We start from the raw sequence: 12,023 nt of genomic DNA on the forward strand, positions 1-12,023 counted from the left end.
GCAGGTGTTATTTTTTGTGTGTGTGTGTGTGTGTGTGTGTGTGTGTGTGTGTGTGTGTGTGTGTGTGTGTGTTGGTTGTTTTTTACTTTTCTGTAGTGTGATCAAGATGTCAGTCAGTCTCACCCTAAGATTCATCACAAGTCACAAGGCTGTTGAATAGACACAATAGAATTGTGTGTGTGTGTGTGTGTGTGTGTGTGTGTATAGACTTACATGTGTAATTACTCTGAAGTGGAGGCTATTTTTTGAATCGTGTATGAACTCAAGCAGAGAGGAAAGTCCATTGTTACATTACCAGCACTGAAAGGGTCTTGTCTCGAAACAAATCTAAATATATAATATAGTCTTTGTTAATGTTACCTGTTTGGATTTGCTTGTTTGTGTTTGATATCCTTTATTGACATTTTGCTTTTATTATGACTTTAAGATCTGTATTGTTTTAATGCAAGTTTAGACCAGTAACATAAGGTGCTCTCCTACACTTTAAACAAAGACAATGCAGCTACAAGTTAATCCACACTTTTCACAGTGTTGCCGAAGAGGTGTGAGAGAGTTTTTATGAACAGAAAAAAGAAAAAGCTAAAAACACAAAAAAAAAAACCTCCAGTGCAAGCGTGGCTTGTTTGGCTTTCTGTGATGTCTGAATCATCCTTATTCACTTCGTAGCTTGTGTAAAAGAAACTTAGCTGGAGAGACAGCAGCACCAGGTTTAATTAGAAAGCTCGCATTTAATTAGGCTAGTGTGTATTTACTCAGGTACATGTGCAAGGTTAGAGTCGTACATTTAAAGGCAACTTGTGTTGGCATGTCTTTGTGATAGAGCGTACTGTGAGGATGCGTTTTTAGAATCCCTCTATAGTCTCAGGAAGATTGCTTCATAGACGGTGTCTCGACCCTAAAGGGAAGGTTAGAAACATTAGCTGCCTTCTCTGTGGCTTTCCCCAAGACAAACACTTTTTTAAATTTTTTTTTTTTCTCCCCTCTGCCCCTCGCCATTTTTCACGTTTCTCGCGTGTGCGTACTCTACCCGTACCTGTCTCTACCACACTAAACGATGAAGATGATCCTGGTCTTGTGTAAAGAAAATTTGTAACTCTTTGCATTGCTGTTGTATTCCGACATTTTACTTCCATTCTTTTTTCCGCGCAGAACAGAACAAGATAGGATGATGGTGCAATAAGTATTCACCAAGGTTCTACTCCTTATTGCTGTCTCTTGGTGCTGGTTCCTATATCAAATGAAAAATGAACAGCTGTTTTAAATTATGACTAAATTCTTTGGAATCTCCGAACTTTTGTTATAACTTAATAAAGTGTTTCTAATAAAGCCTTGATTGTGATTATTCTTTAATGTGTGTGTGTGTGTGTGTGTGTGTGTGTGTGTGGCTTAGCTGCTCAAATGTTTGCAATTACAGTTTTCAATAATGTAAAACCACTGTGGTAAATAAAGTACCTTCATATGTCTGTAATTACACTCATTTATTTATTTATTTATTTATTAACATGACATTCACACCCACACAAGTCTAGTTATATTATTTACCCTGGGATATTGGCTTGATTCTAAAGTATAACCGTCTCTAAGAAGCTACGTACAGACTCCGAATGGTGCAATAAAGATAAAGCATCCAGTGAGCGGCAGTTCTGCAGATGGAGGGCCTCGTTCGTGTGAGCGAGAGGTCGGCCAGACTCGTTTGAGCTCACAGCAAGGCTGCAGTAACTCAGATGAGCACTCTGGTAAAATTTCTGGTGAGCAAAAGCCATATCAGAATGTACAAACGGTCAAAACCATGAGCTACAACTGCAGAAGACTATGCCAGGTTCTGCTTTGTAGGCTCCAAATTTGTTGCCAAGCAACAGCATGACCATGGAACCACCTTGCCTTGTGAGAACAGTCCAGACTGGTGGAGGTGGATGTCTTGGTTACTAATGGTGTAGGGTATCTTTATTGCCAATCAATCATCATTTTAATGCTGCAGCTTATCTGAGTATTGTTGCTGACCTTGGGCATCCCTTCATGACCACGATTTAACCATCTTTTAGCAGCTACATGCAGCATGATCATGCATCGTGTCACAAAACAAATGTCTCAACATGACTGATCACGTGGTCGGTGTTCTTCAGTGGCCTTCTCAGTCATCCCACCGGAAGCCAATAGAGGATGTTTTGAATGTGGTAGAGCTGGAGATTCACAGGATGAAAGGGCTCCTGAAAAAATTAGCAGGAATTGCATGACTCTTGTGACATCTTGTGATCATATGAATATTCACATATATCTGTCTTACAATGAACCGTAAACTGTAACATTTAGCATAAAATTTGTCTTTTTCTTAAACTGACAGCCATTTATGCTGTAAATCAGTCATAACCCATAATTACACTTGCTTTAAAGGCCTGTTAAACTTTTACGTGAACCATAATGGGGTTGTTTGTGTTGGATGTCGTCAGATGGATGCTGATGTGAGACGCTTGTGTGTTACTCCAGATGAGTACACACTGTTCATACCTTATCACAGCCTTGACCAAGAATGGGCCTTGCTGTTTTGAGAAATCGCCTGTTTCCCCTCTTTGCTCTGAAATATTTGTTGAGCGGAAAGAATACATTCGTTGTCACATATTTCACATCTCCCAGGATGTTGCTGGAGTTTAATGTCCTTTGTGGATTCCAGTTCAGCATTGAAATAAGAGAAACGGAGGCCGATGGCGATGAGGAACTCTTCAGCTATCAACAGTGGCAGACGTTGGACTTTTGCCCAGCATCCTCAAATGTCGGCTTCTCTTTCACCGAAGACTCCGAATGCTCATCTTTTCTTCTGGAAGGAGTAAACGACTGTAGTCCTTGATCATTTGTGGCTTTTCAGCTGCTCCTTACTCCTTCTTATGCCTTATCTCTTGGGCCTTGTCTACCACCTAGCTGACCTGCACTGTGAAGACCTTGAGAGTCTTCAAAACGTTTGCAGCCGTGAGTCCGTAAGCCAGGCCACACACAGCACAGCTCTGTTCCACAGCCACAGCATACTGTTTACTGAGGAGAACGAAAGGGCATAACTCTTAAAGGGCATAACCACAAAGGGCATAACTCTTAAAGGATTCACCTGTGATTGTTTTTGGATGATTCACCAATGCTTTAGCATCAATGTTCTGATCATTAGATCAATTTGTATTTTATCACGTATATATTCCAGTCCTCAAAATTACATACACCTGACCACCACACTTACATGAGCCTTATAGATGAGCTGATGTTGCTCTTGGACTCCTCCATTTAAAAAATAATAGCACTTACTGTTGACAGGGGCAGCTCTAGCATGGTAGAAATTTCACATCACAGTACTCTCTGTTACAACACATGCTGCTGATTTTTGTCTGTGCTGAATTGCATGGCTTTGTGCTTGATTTTTTTTTTCTGTCATAAGGATAAAACAAATCCATTTGTTTTTCTAGTATTTTTATATTAACTTTCATTTCTTAAATGAGATACAAATGTACAATATTTCAAGTCACTGAAGACAAAAGCTCTTGGAAGGAAACTCACACTGTGTGTTTGTGTTCTGTACAGCAAACCATTGCATGTCTTGTGCTCTTGCTTAACTTATCATAGCTCTGAAAGTGACTGATCGCCCCTGCACATTCCCACAGCCTGCTTCGGCCTTACTACACAACAGCTACGTGCATCTAAAAGCCCTCAAGGACAGTGGTATGGTGGAGCTATTTTGGCACAGGGTTTTCCTTCAGGAATGCGGGAGCCTGTGTATAAAACACTCCCTCTTTGCCTGTGCGCCCCAAAAAGAGCACTTGACACTGTTGTGACTGCGAGGCCATGGGTGTGGAAGCAGGGCTGTGGATGTTGTTGCTTCTGCTCGTGACTGCGGGCACAGGGCCGATCCGTACCGCAGAGGGAAAGCTGGACCAGAGCCAGGAACTGACCCCGGTCCATCCACAACCAGGTCAGTCACTTCCTCACTTTGTTCTTTCGGGAACACTGAGGTAGTTCAGAATGATCACATGTGGGTGATTCAGTAGTTAGAACTGCTACATGCAGGTGGTGTAAACAGCAGCAGTGCGGCCAGAGCTGTAGTGCAGGGTGAATGTGGAGACTGGACCACCTAACATCTTCAGGGGACCACCTCTTTTGAGCAGTTTTACACCTCTGATTCATAGGTAGCTTTGCTAATGTTGTACTATAGGGGTGATCAATATTACTATATGTAATTGTGACTGCATTTTTCTTGTTTACTCCTAAAACTCTTAAAACAAGACATTGATTGAAAACCAGTAATTTGTTTTTTTGGGGTTTTTTTGTGGGGGGTTGGTTGGTTTTCCAAAAACAGCCGAAAGAGATTATGTACAGTCATGCCCGAAAGTATTCATACCCCTGTCAAAGTTTGACTTAAATTTACTTTTATTTAACCAGAAATTATATTTTTGCCTGGAAATGACACAGGCATCACCCAGGAGATAACACGATGATGTACAAGAGGCATCATTGTGGGGAAAAAATATTTCTCAGCTTTTATACACATTTGAACAAAAAGTGGCATGTCCAAAATTATTCATACCCTTCTCAATAATTAATAGAAAAGCCTTTATTGGCTATTATAGCAATCAAACGCTTCCTGTAATTGCTGACCAGCTTTTTGCATGTCTCCACTGGTATTTTTGCCCATTCATCTTTAGTGATGAGTTCCAACTCTTTGAGGTTCGAGGGTCTCCTTGCCATCACCCTGATCTTTAGCTCCCTCCACAGATTCTCAATTGGATTCAAGTCAGGACTCTGGCTGGGCCACTGCAAAACATTAATGTTTTTGTCTGCTAACCATTTCTTCACCACTTTGGCTGTGTGTTTTGGGTCGTTGTCGTGCTGAAATGTCCACCGGTTCCCAAGGCCAAGTTTCTCTGCAGACTGCCTGATGTTGTTGTTGAGGATCTTGATGTATTGCTCTTTTTTCATGGTGCCATTTACTGCGATCAAGTTCCCTGGTCCATTGGCTGAAAAACACCCCCAAAACATTAGGTTCCCACCACCATGTTTGACAGTGGGGATGGTGTTCTTAGGGTTGAAGGCTTCTCCTTTTTCACGCCAAATGGTGCACACATCATTGTGGCCAAACAATTCAATTTTTGTTTCATCTGACCATAAAACAGAACACCAGAAGTCTTCTTCTTTGTCCAGATGAGCATTTGCAAAGGTCAAGCGGGCTTTTGTGTGCCTTTTCTGGAGAAGTGGTGTCCTCCTTGGCCTGCTTCCGTGGAACCCAGCAGTGTGCAGTGTCCGTTGAACTGTCTGCCTTGAGATGTCGCCACCAGCAGAGTCCAGATTCACCAGGATGGCCTTGGTGGTGATCCTTGGATTTTTCTTCACCTCTCCCACTATTCTCCTGGCCAGCACAGGTGTCACTTTTGGCTTCCGACCACATCTTCTGAGATTTTTCTTGTATTTTTTAATAATACTTTGCACTGTAGCCACTGGAACTTGAAAACATTTTGATATGGCTTTATAGCCCTTTCCTGACTTGTGAGCGGCCACAATGCACAGCCGCAGGTCCTTAGTGAGCTCCTTTGTCTTAGCCATGACTGTCCACAAACCAACTGCAGAGAGCTGCTGTTTTTCTCCTGTTGAGTTGATTAAAACAGCTGTTCCCAATGAATCAGGGTAATTAGGATGCTTTAAAACAGCTTGGACTATTTGGAATGGTATAGAACTTTGGATTTTCCCATATACTGTGACAGTTTTCAAAGGGTATGAATAATTTTGGACATGCCACTTTTTTTCAAATGTGTATAAAAGCTGAGAAATACTTTTTCCCACAATGATGCCTCTTGTACATCATCGTGTTATCTCCTGGGAGATGCCTGTGTCGTTTCAAGGCAAAAATATAACTTCTGGTTAAATAAAAGTAAATTTAAGTCAAACTTTGCCAGGGGTATGAATACTTTCGGGCATGACTGTATATGCTGTAATTAAGCACAGGTTAAAAAGAAAACCAAATACCAAAGGGGATAAATATCAAAACATGTCATTTAAAAAAGTAAAAAAGAATGAAATGAATGAGGTAATGTAACAGACAGTCAGGCAGACATAATAAAAGTAAAAATTCTTTACATATGATGGTGATAAACACTTAAATTGTTTGGATAGAGTTACACAAAACAGAAAAAAAAAAGCTACATGGCGGATGGGGACATCAGTAATCTTTCCTCTATATGACCCAATATTGGTTGCCATATTTGAGCAAAAACCTCTAGTCTTTCGGTTAAAATATCTGATCCATGCTTCAAACTCAAAACTTTTTTAATAGTATTTTTTGTTCATTCTAACTTTGAACCCAATAAAGTTAGTACTGTGGTGTCTGTCTTGAAAATGTTCTGTGATTTTACAAATAATACAATATAAGAAAACAAGCATATAATGAATATATACAAAATAATTAATATAAAATAGAACTTAACTTTAAGAATGAACACATTAGTGCAAACAGATGATATTCATATTAAAATGTTTACATTCAGAGGTGTTTAAGATGTGGTGTTCTGACCATCACTGTGTTTCTAATCACTATATATGCAATAAAAGAGAGTTGATTGATGATTTATGATTGGCTCAGTTTGCTGTAAAAAAACAACAACAACAACGTAATAATAGTAGGACACTTGGTGCTACACAGAACCATGTTTTAAAGAACCGTATTCAAACGTTTATCCTTGTATTTATGTTTTTTATGATATTTAAAGATGCCAAAGCATGCATTTATTTCAGTATTTAGTTAAGTTGTGTTTGATGTATAAATAGTAAATATCTGCCTGGATTTTACGAGCCTACTCAGAACCCTGTTATTTTACTTCAGAATGAAACAGGCTACATTTTTCTTCTGAATAATCTGATGCTCTCTGCTATTACTGTCTGGTTCACAGCACCATGGCGGCTCACATACCACAGAACCCCATAAAACTAGAATTGTGGTGTCTATCTTAAATTGTCTTCAGGCATTATGATCTTATATTTTTGTCATACTGTCCACCACTTTGTTACAATGCAAGTAAACAAGCATTTAATGTTTTTATTATTTAATAGTTATTAATCAAAGTTGTTTTTGCTTCATAAATTGTAAATATCATTGCTGTTCAATGAAAAACATGTATCTCCAAAATGGTGACTTGACACAAGGGGAAGGGAAAAATGCATTTAACTTTAAATGGAAGTCATTGGAAAATAAGTAAATTTATTCCAAGTAATTTAGAGCATTTCTATTGGTCCGTTTTTCCGGAAGTATTTACACAGTGTACAGAGCAGCTCCAGGGTTCAAACCATTGAGAAATCTACAAATGGACAAAAATGGAGATACATGGTTTTAACAGCAGCGATATCTGCCTGGGTTTTACAAGCGTATTTACAGCCCTGTTATTTTACCTCCTATCTGTTACATATGCTATTACTGCCTGGTTTACAGCACCATGGCAGCTCACGTGAGCCACATACCACAGTTTAGCAGCTTAGTTTATTATAGCTTTGTCATTTTTTTGTTTTCTTACAGGATAGTGCTGGTATCTAACTTTTGATATGATAGCTTTTAGCCTAGCACGGACACCCGCTTGCTCCGCCGGCCTATACTACATCATGCGCTGCTTTTAACTCAGCAAAGCCACAATATTCCTATAACTAACAGAAAACCAGACCCTCTCAGAAAACTGACTGAAGGTTTCAGCACTGGAACAACACTCTGCCGAAGTGGCTTTTGCATTTTACTGTGTTTTACTTTGCAGCCTTGGTTGTTAAACAGTCTGTCTGTCTGTCAAGGCTGTCTGTTCTTTCTCCATCTCTGAGCAGGGCAGCAGCTCTCGGAACCTGTGCCGTGTGTCCAGGAGCAGCAGCAGCGTCCTCATGATGCTCTGAGTGCCTTCCTGCTTGCTCTGCGGGACAGCTGGAGTAAGCGGAGTGAACTGGGAAAGGAGGAATTAGCTCGGTTTGGAATTTGCTCTGATTCTGACGGTACAGAGCACCCGCAGCTTTCATCACTGTTAAGTCTGGGGCAGAAGGCTCATGAAGAAAGCAGCGGCCCCGGATATCTTCACACTACAAAAGGTATCAGGGCTTTACTTTAATACTCAGATATACCAACCCAGAATCACACACACGTCTTAGACGCAAGACTTAGCTGAAAGATTCGTGTTTAATGCTTTTGACCTGGGCTGCATGAAGACCCCAGCTGTGGTCGAGGTATTCTGGAGCAGCACTATAGTGAATGGTCAATCGTGATAAGTATGTCTTGGCATTGCGTTTTTAATAACCCAAACATTAAGTAATATATAAATAAATGTTAAAGCAATACATTTTACATTTTGATTTTGTGTGTGTTTGTTGTTCACCATATGGCCATTTCAAACTCTTTGTATGTGTATGGTTTTTACAGATCCTATGTAACACAAAGTTAAAGCAGCATTATGCGAGAATGGACATTTCTTTCTCGTGGGCTCCCCCTATAGTCGGGACATAGAACTTGCACTTTGATTCACCACCGGAGGACAAGTTTCTGGATGATCTGAGAAATACAGATTACAGAAATAATTATGTGGGCTGTCACAGTAGAGTAATATTACTCAGATATGTCTCCTATGCAGCTTTGCACAGTTCTCATGCTTGATATATGTTAAGAAAAGACATTAGTGGCCACAGCTAAACTGCTATAACATGAATTTTGGTTTTTTTTTTGTGGGTTTATTTAAATGTCTTGGTTCACAAAAGAAAACTGGAGCTCTGGAGTGTTCTCTGCAAAGACATAGCTCCATCCAGGACCTTTCGTATTGGTTGCAATGGTGTTTCAGAGGTTCTTATTGCAACAAAGGGGGGCAGACTCCCCATTCATTTCATTGATTTCAGAGGAAATGCTGGATGAGAAGGTTTCTAGAAACCTTTGGAGATAAAAGCTTGTTATGGTACATTTACTACACTAATGTTCACAATTTATTCTAATGGAATTGTTTCATAAGCAAACACACACACACACACACACACTGCCTAGATAGATAGTTCAAACAGGTTTACTGAATGTACTGGATTTACAAATTACGAATCTCCTCCATTTGGGTTACTCTCTCCTCAGAGCACTGGGATGTTGAAGATGATGGAAAGTTCACACTGACCCTTCATCTCACAAGACCTTGCAAGGGCCATCAACAAATCCCTGTGGCCTCCATCGCAGTCCTGTTCTTTGTGGACAACATCAAAACAGAGGGGATGAACCTGAAGTTCAGCAGCCATGGCCTTCACCCTAACAAGCAGGTTACTTCAACAGTAATAATGCCGTATGAACTCTACACTGTGTTTCAGGGCACTGAGACGTTATTATTAGCGGTGACTGCAGACGTCTTTCTGTGGTTAGCCTGTTGAGTCAGCCTATGCCTCTGTCTCATTTCTACCCCTCTAGACAGTGTGTGTTTCTAAGAACACACAGTTTCTGGTTCTGACAGCTGGTCAGACAGAGATCTTCACTCATGCTCATCTAAAGCTGAGGATTGTTGTTGATGCTCAGAAGGACAGTGGTGAGAAGCACTTTTCTCCACTTAGTAAGTGTAAGTGGTCGTTTTCCCGAGGGTAATATGTTTATCTGTCTGCGCTATTTCTAGGGCAGAAAATGGGCTTGGATGACCTTCAAGCCATCGTGATAAAGAAGGACACCAGCACAAATGCCCCACTGAGCCCAGCTGTTCTTTTTTATACACATGGAACTAACAGTGAATTGGAGGCACCACCATCTAATCAGTACGTTCTCAACCAGCCCTGTTTTGCAAGTGAAAACTTGTATAAGATGTGTGAGAAGTTGAAGGGTCTCAATCTAGTTTTTGGGGGTGCCCTAACCAGACTGGATATTTTGTTCCAGCTCCTGCTTCGAGGTCTGTGACATTCCTGGGTCTATATACATATTTCTGATGCTGTTTAGGTCGGGGGACTGTAGCAAAACCTTCAGCTTGCACTCTTGAGATCCTAAACACACCTCCCTGTAGACTTCATGTATTATTTTGTGGCCTCAGTATATTATCTCTGGGCCCTAATATATTATCTTGTGGCCTCAATGTTATTTTGTGATCTTATTACATTATCCTGTTTTTTTTCATGTTGTCTCATGGCCTCAGTGTATTATTTTGTACTATCTTAGTACACTATTTTATGGCCTTAATATATTATATTATGGCCTCAACATATTATCTTGTGGCCTCAGTATATTATCTCTGGGCCCCAATATATTGTCTCATGGTCCCAATATATTATCTTGTGGCCTAAGTATATTATTTCTGTGCTCAATATATTATTTACTTGCCTCAGTATATTATGGCTATCTTGTAGCCTCAATATTATTATATTATCTTGTTCCCTTAGTATATTATCTTGTGGCCTCTATATAAAATCTTGTGACCAAAAATAGGTGGACTGGAGAGCACTGCTGGTGAAAATCTTTGGTATATGTGATGCAGCTTTTCAGAATGACCACCTGGTCCTCTTATCTTTTTCAGAACATTCTTGTTCTTGTGCGAGCTGCAGAAGTTCCTGAATGAAGTGCTCCCTCAGAGCAACACAGTGCAGACGCAGGAGGAGGCCGCTGTGTCCCAGAGCGTTCTTCACTCTCTGCCTCCTCTAACTCTTGGAGTGTCATCGAGTGAGTCTCTTCTTCTTGAGATGATTAATTCCTCCGGCCCCACCGTCTTCTCCTTCCCCCGCCACAGCTTTGGGCTACAGAGCCACAGAGTGGAGCTGGCCTTGAACCCAGTGCTGCTGTCTGTGCTGAGACTGCGGCTGGGCGAGGCTTTAGCTCAGGTCTGCACAGAGGAGGCTGGCTACAGTGTGAAGGACAGGCTGCAGGTTCTCACTGCCCTCACAGCTCTCCCTGATGATGGAGGAGGTTCGGAGAAAGGTGATCACTATCATTTTTAACTGTTACTTTTCTTAATTTATTAAGATGGAATGAATGTAAGAGACAGTTACCTGCCTTGATGCTTTTAAGCCTTCTCAGTGGTTTTGGAATAATATACAGCTGTTTTACATACTTCAGAAATTTCAGTTTGACTCAGCTAAATTGACATGCAGGTTCTTGGCAGTCATATGGGGTATTTGTCCTACCAGCATACGAGGTGTTTTTTTCGTTTTGTGGTCTTCCAGATCTCCTTTTGACCTCCACATTTCCCCTGAACTGCCTGTTGTATGGTAGCCCATGTTTAAACAGTCAGAGAATTTATAAAGTTCGAAAATATGAGCGAAGACTCCCAATTACAATTGGTGACATGCCTCAGGCCTTAAGGACAGAGCCTTTGCCATGCATGGGGTGTCCAAACATTTGCACAGGTCATATTAAGATATGTTTGTGACCTTTATCTTCTCTATAAAGGTTTGGAGAACCCTCGTGAGGTCCAGTACAGAGCCTTGTTGCTGCTGAAGGCTTTGCAAACTGTGTTGGGTGCATGGGCAGTAGAAAGAGCACAGCGGGCAGCTAGAGCTGACCAGGAAGGCCCAACGAAGCCGACACAGTGTCGACTCCAGAGCCTCACTGTGTCTTTGGAGAAGTACCTGTTGGAGCCTCCTACAGCCAACATTAACAACTGTGAAGGGACATGCGGTTTTCCACTGACCAGCAGCAATAACCACGCCATTCTGCTGAATAGCCATGTCCAGAGCGGTCAGCCCTTGAACCGCACACTCTGCTGCGTGCCTGTGGATTACGACGACCTGTGTGTGATTGAGCTGGACAGTGACGGCACCACCATCACTTACAAAACCAACATGATCGCTAAAGCGTGTGAATGTCGCTGACGATGCCAGATTTAAAAAGTGTAGAAGTGATGAATGGAAGAATTACAACAGCAAGTTAACGATATTCCAGTAATCAGTTATTTCACTACTGATGATTTTGATCATTATTATCATAACAAGTATTCAGTTCCCAGCCTGAGCAAGCCCTCTGTACTGTGAAGTAGGTGAGCTGGAGAAGGGAAACACTACAGCGTGCCAGGCAGTAGTACTCCAGGACCAGGGCTGAG

General features: G+C 41.2%; 1 protein-coding gene across 1 annotated transcript; it reads left to right on the top strand.

Annotated features, from left to right (window-relative positions):
- The first annotated feature begins 3,819 nt into the window (after positions 1 to 3,819).
- On the top strand, positions 3,820 to 11,937 carry amh (anti-Mullerian hormone). The gene is made up of 7 exons (XM_072660083.1): positions 3,820 to 3,946; positions 7,825 to 8,079; positions 9,098 to 9,276; positions 9,422 to 9,536; positions 9,621 to 9,756; positions 10,506 to 10,903; positions 11,375 to 11,937. The coding sequence occupies exons 1-7, from the start codon at positions 3,820 to 3,822 to the stop codon at positions 11,794 to 11,796; spliced, it is 1,632 nt and encodes a 543-aa protein (XP_072516184.1). The 3' UTR covers positions 11,797 to 11,937.
- The last annotated feature ends 86 nt before the right edge of the window (positions 11,938 to 12,023 follow it).

Source organism: Salminus brasiliensis, chromosome 17, assembly GCF_030463535.1.
Source record: "Salminus brasiliensis chromosome 17, fSalBra1.hap2, whole genome shotgun sequence".
In the NCBI taxonomy this organism is placed as follows: domain Eukaryota; kingdom Metazoa; phylum Chordata; class Actinopteri; order Characiformes; family Bryconidae; genus Salminus; species Salminus brasiliensis.

Coding starts and splice junctions, on each gene's coding strand:
- amh (XM_072660083.1), top strand. CDS start 3,820: ATGGGTGTGGAAGCAGGGCTGTGGATGTTGTTGCTTCTGCTCGTGACT. Junction 9,277..9,421: donor GCCTTCACCCTAACAAGCAG/GTTACTTCAACA, acceptor CTACCCCTCTAG/ACAGTGTGTGTTTCTAAGAA. Junction 9,757..10,505: donor GAGGCACCACCATCTAATCA/GTACGTTCTCAA, acceptor TATCTTTTTCAG/AACATTCTTGTTCTTGTGCG.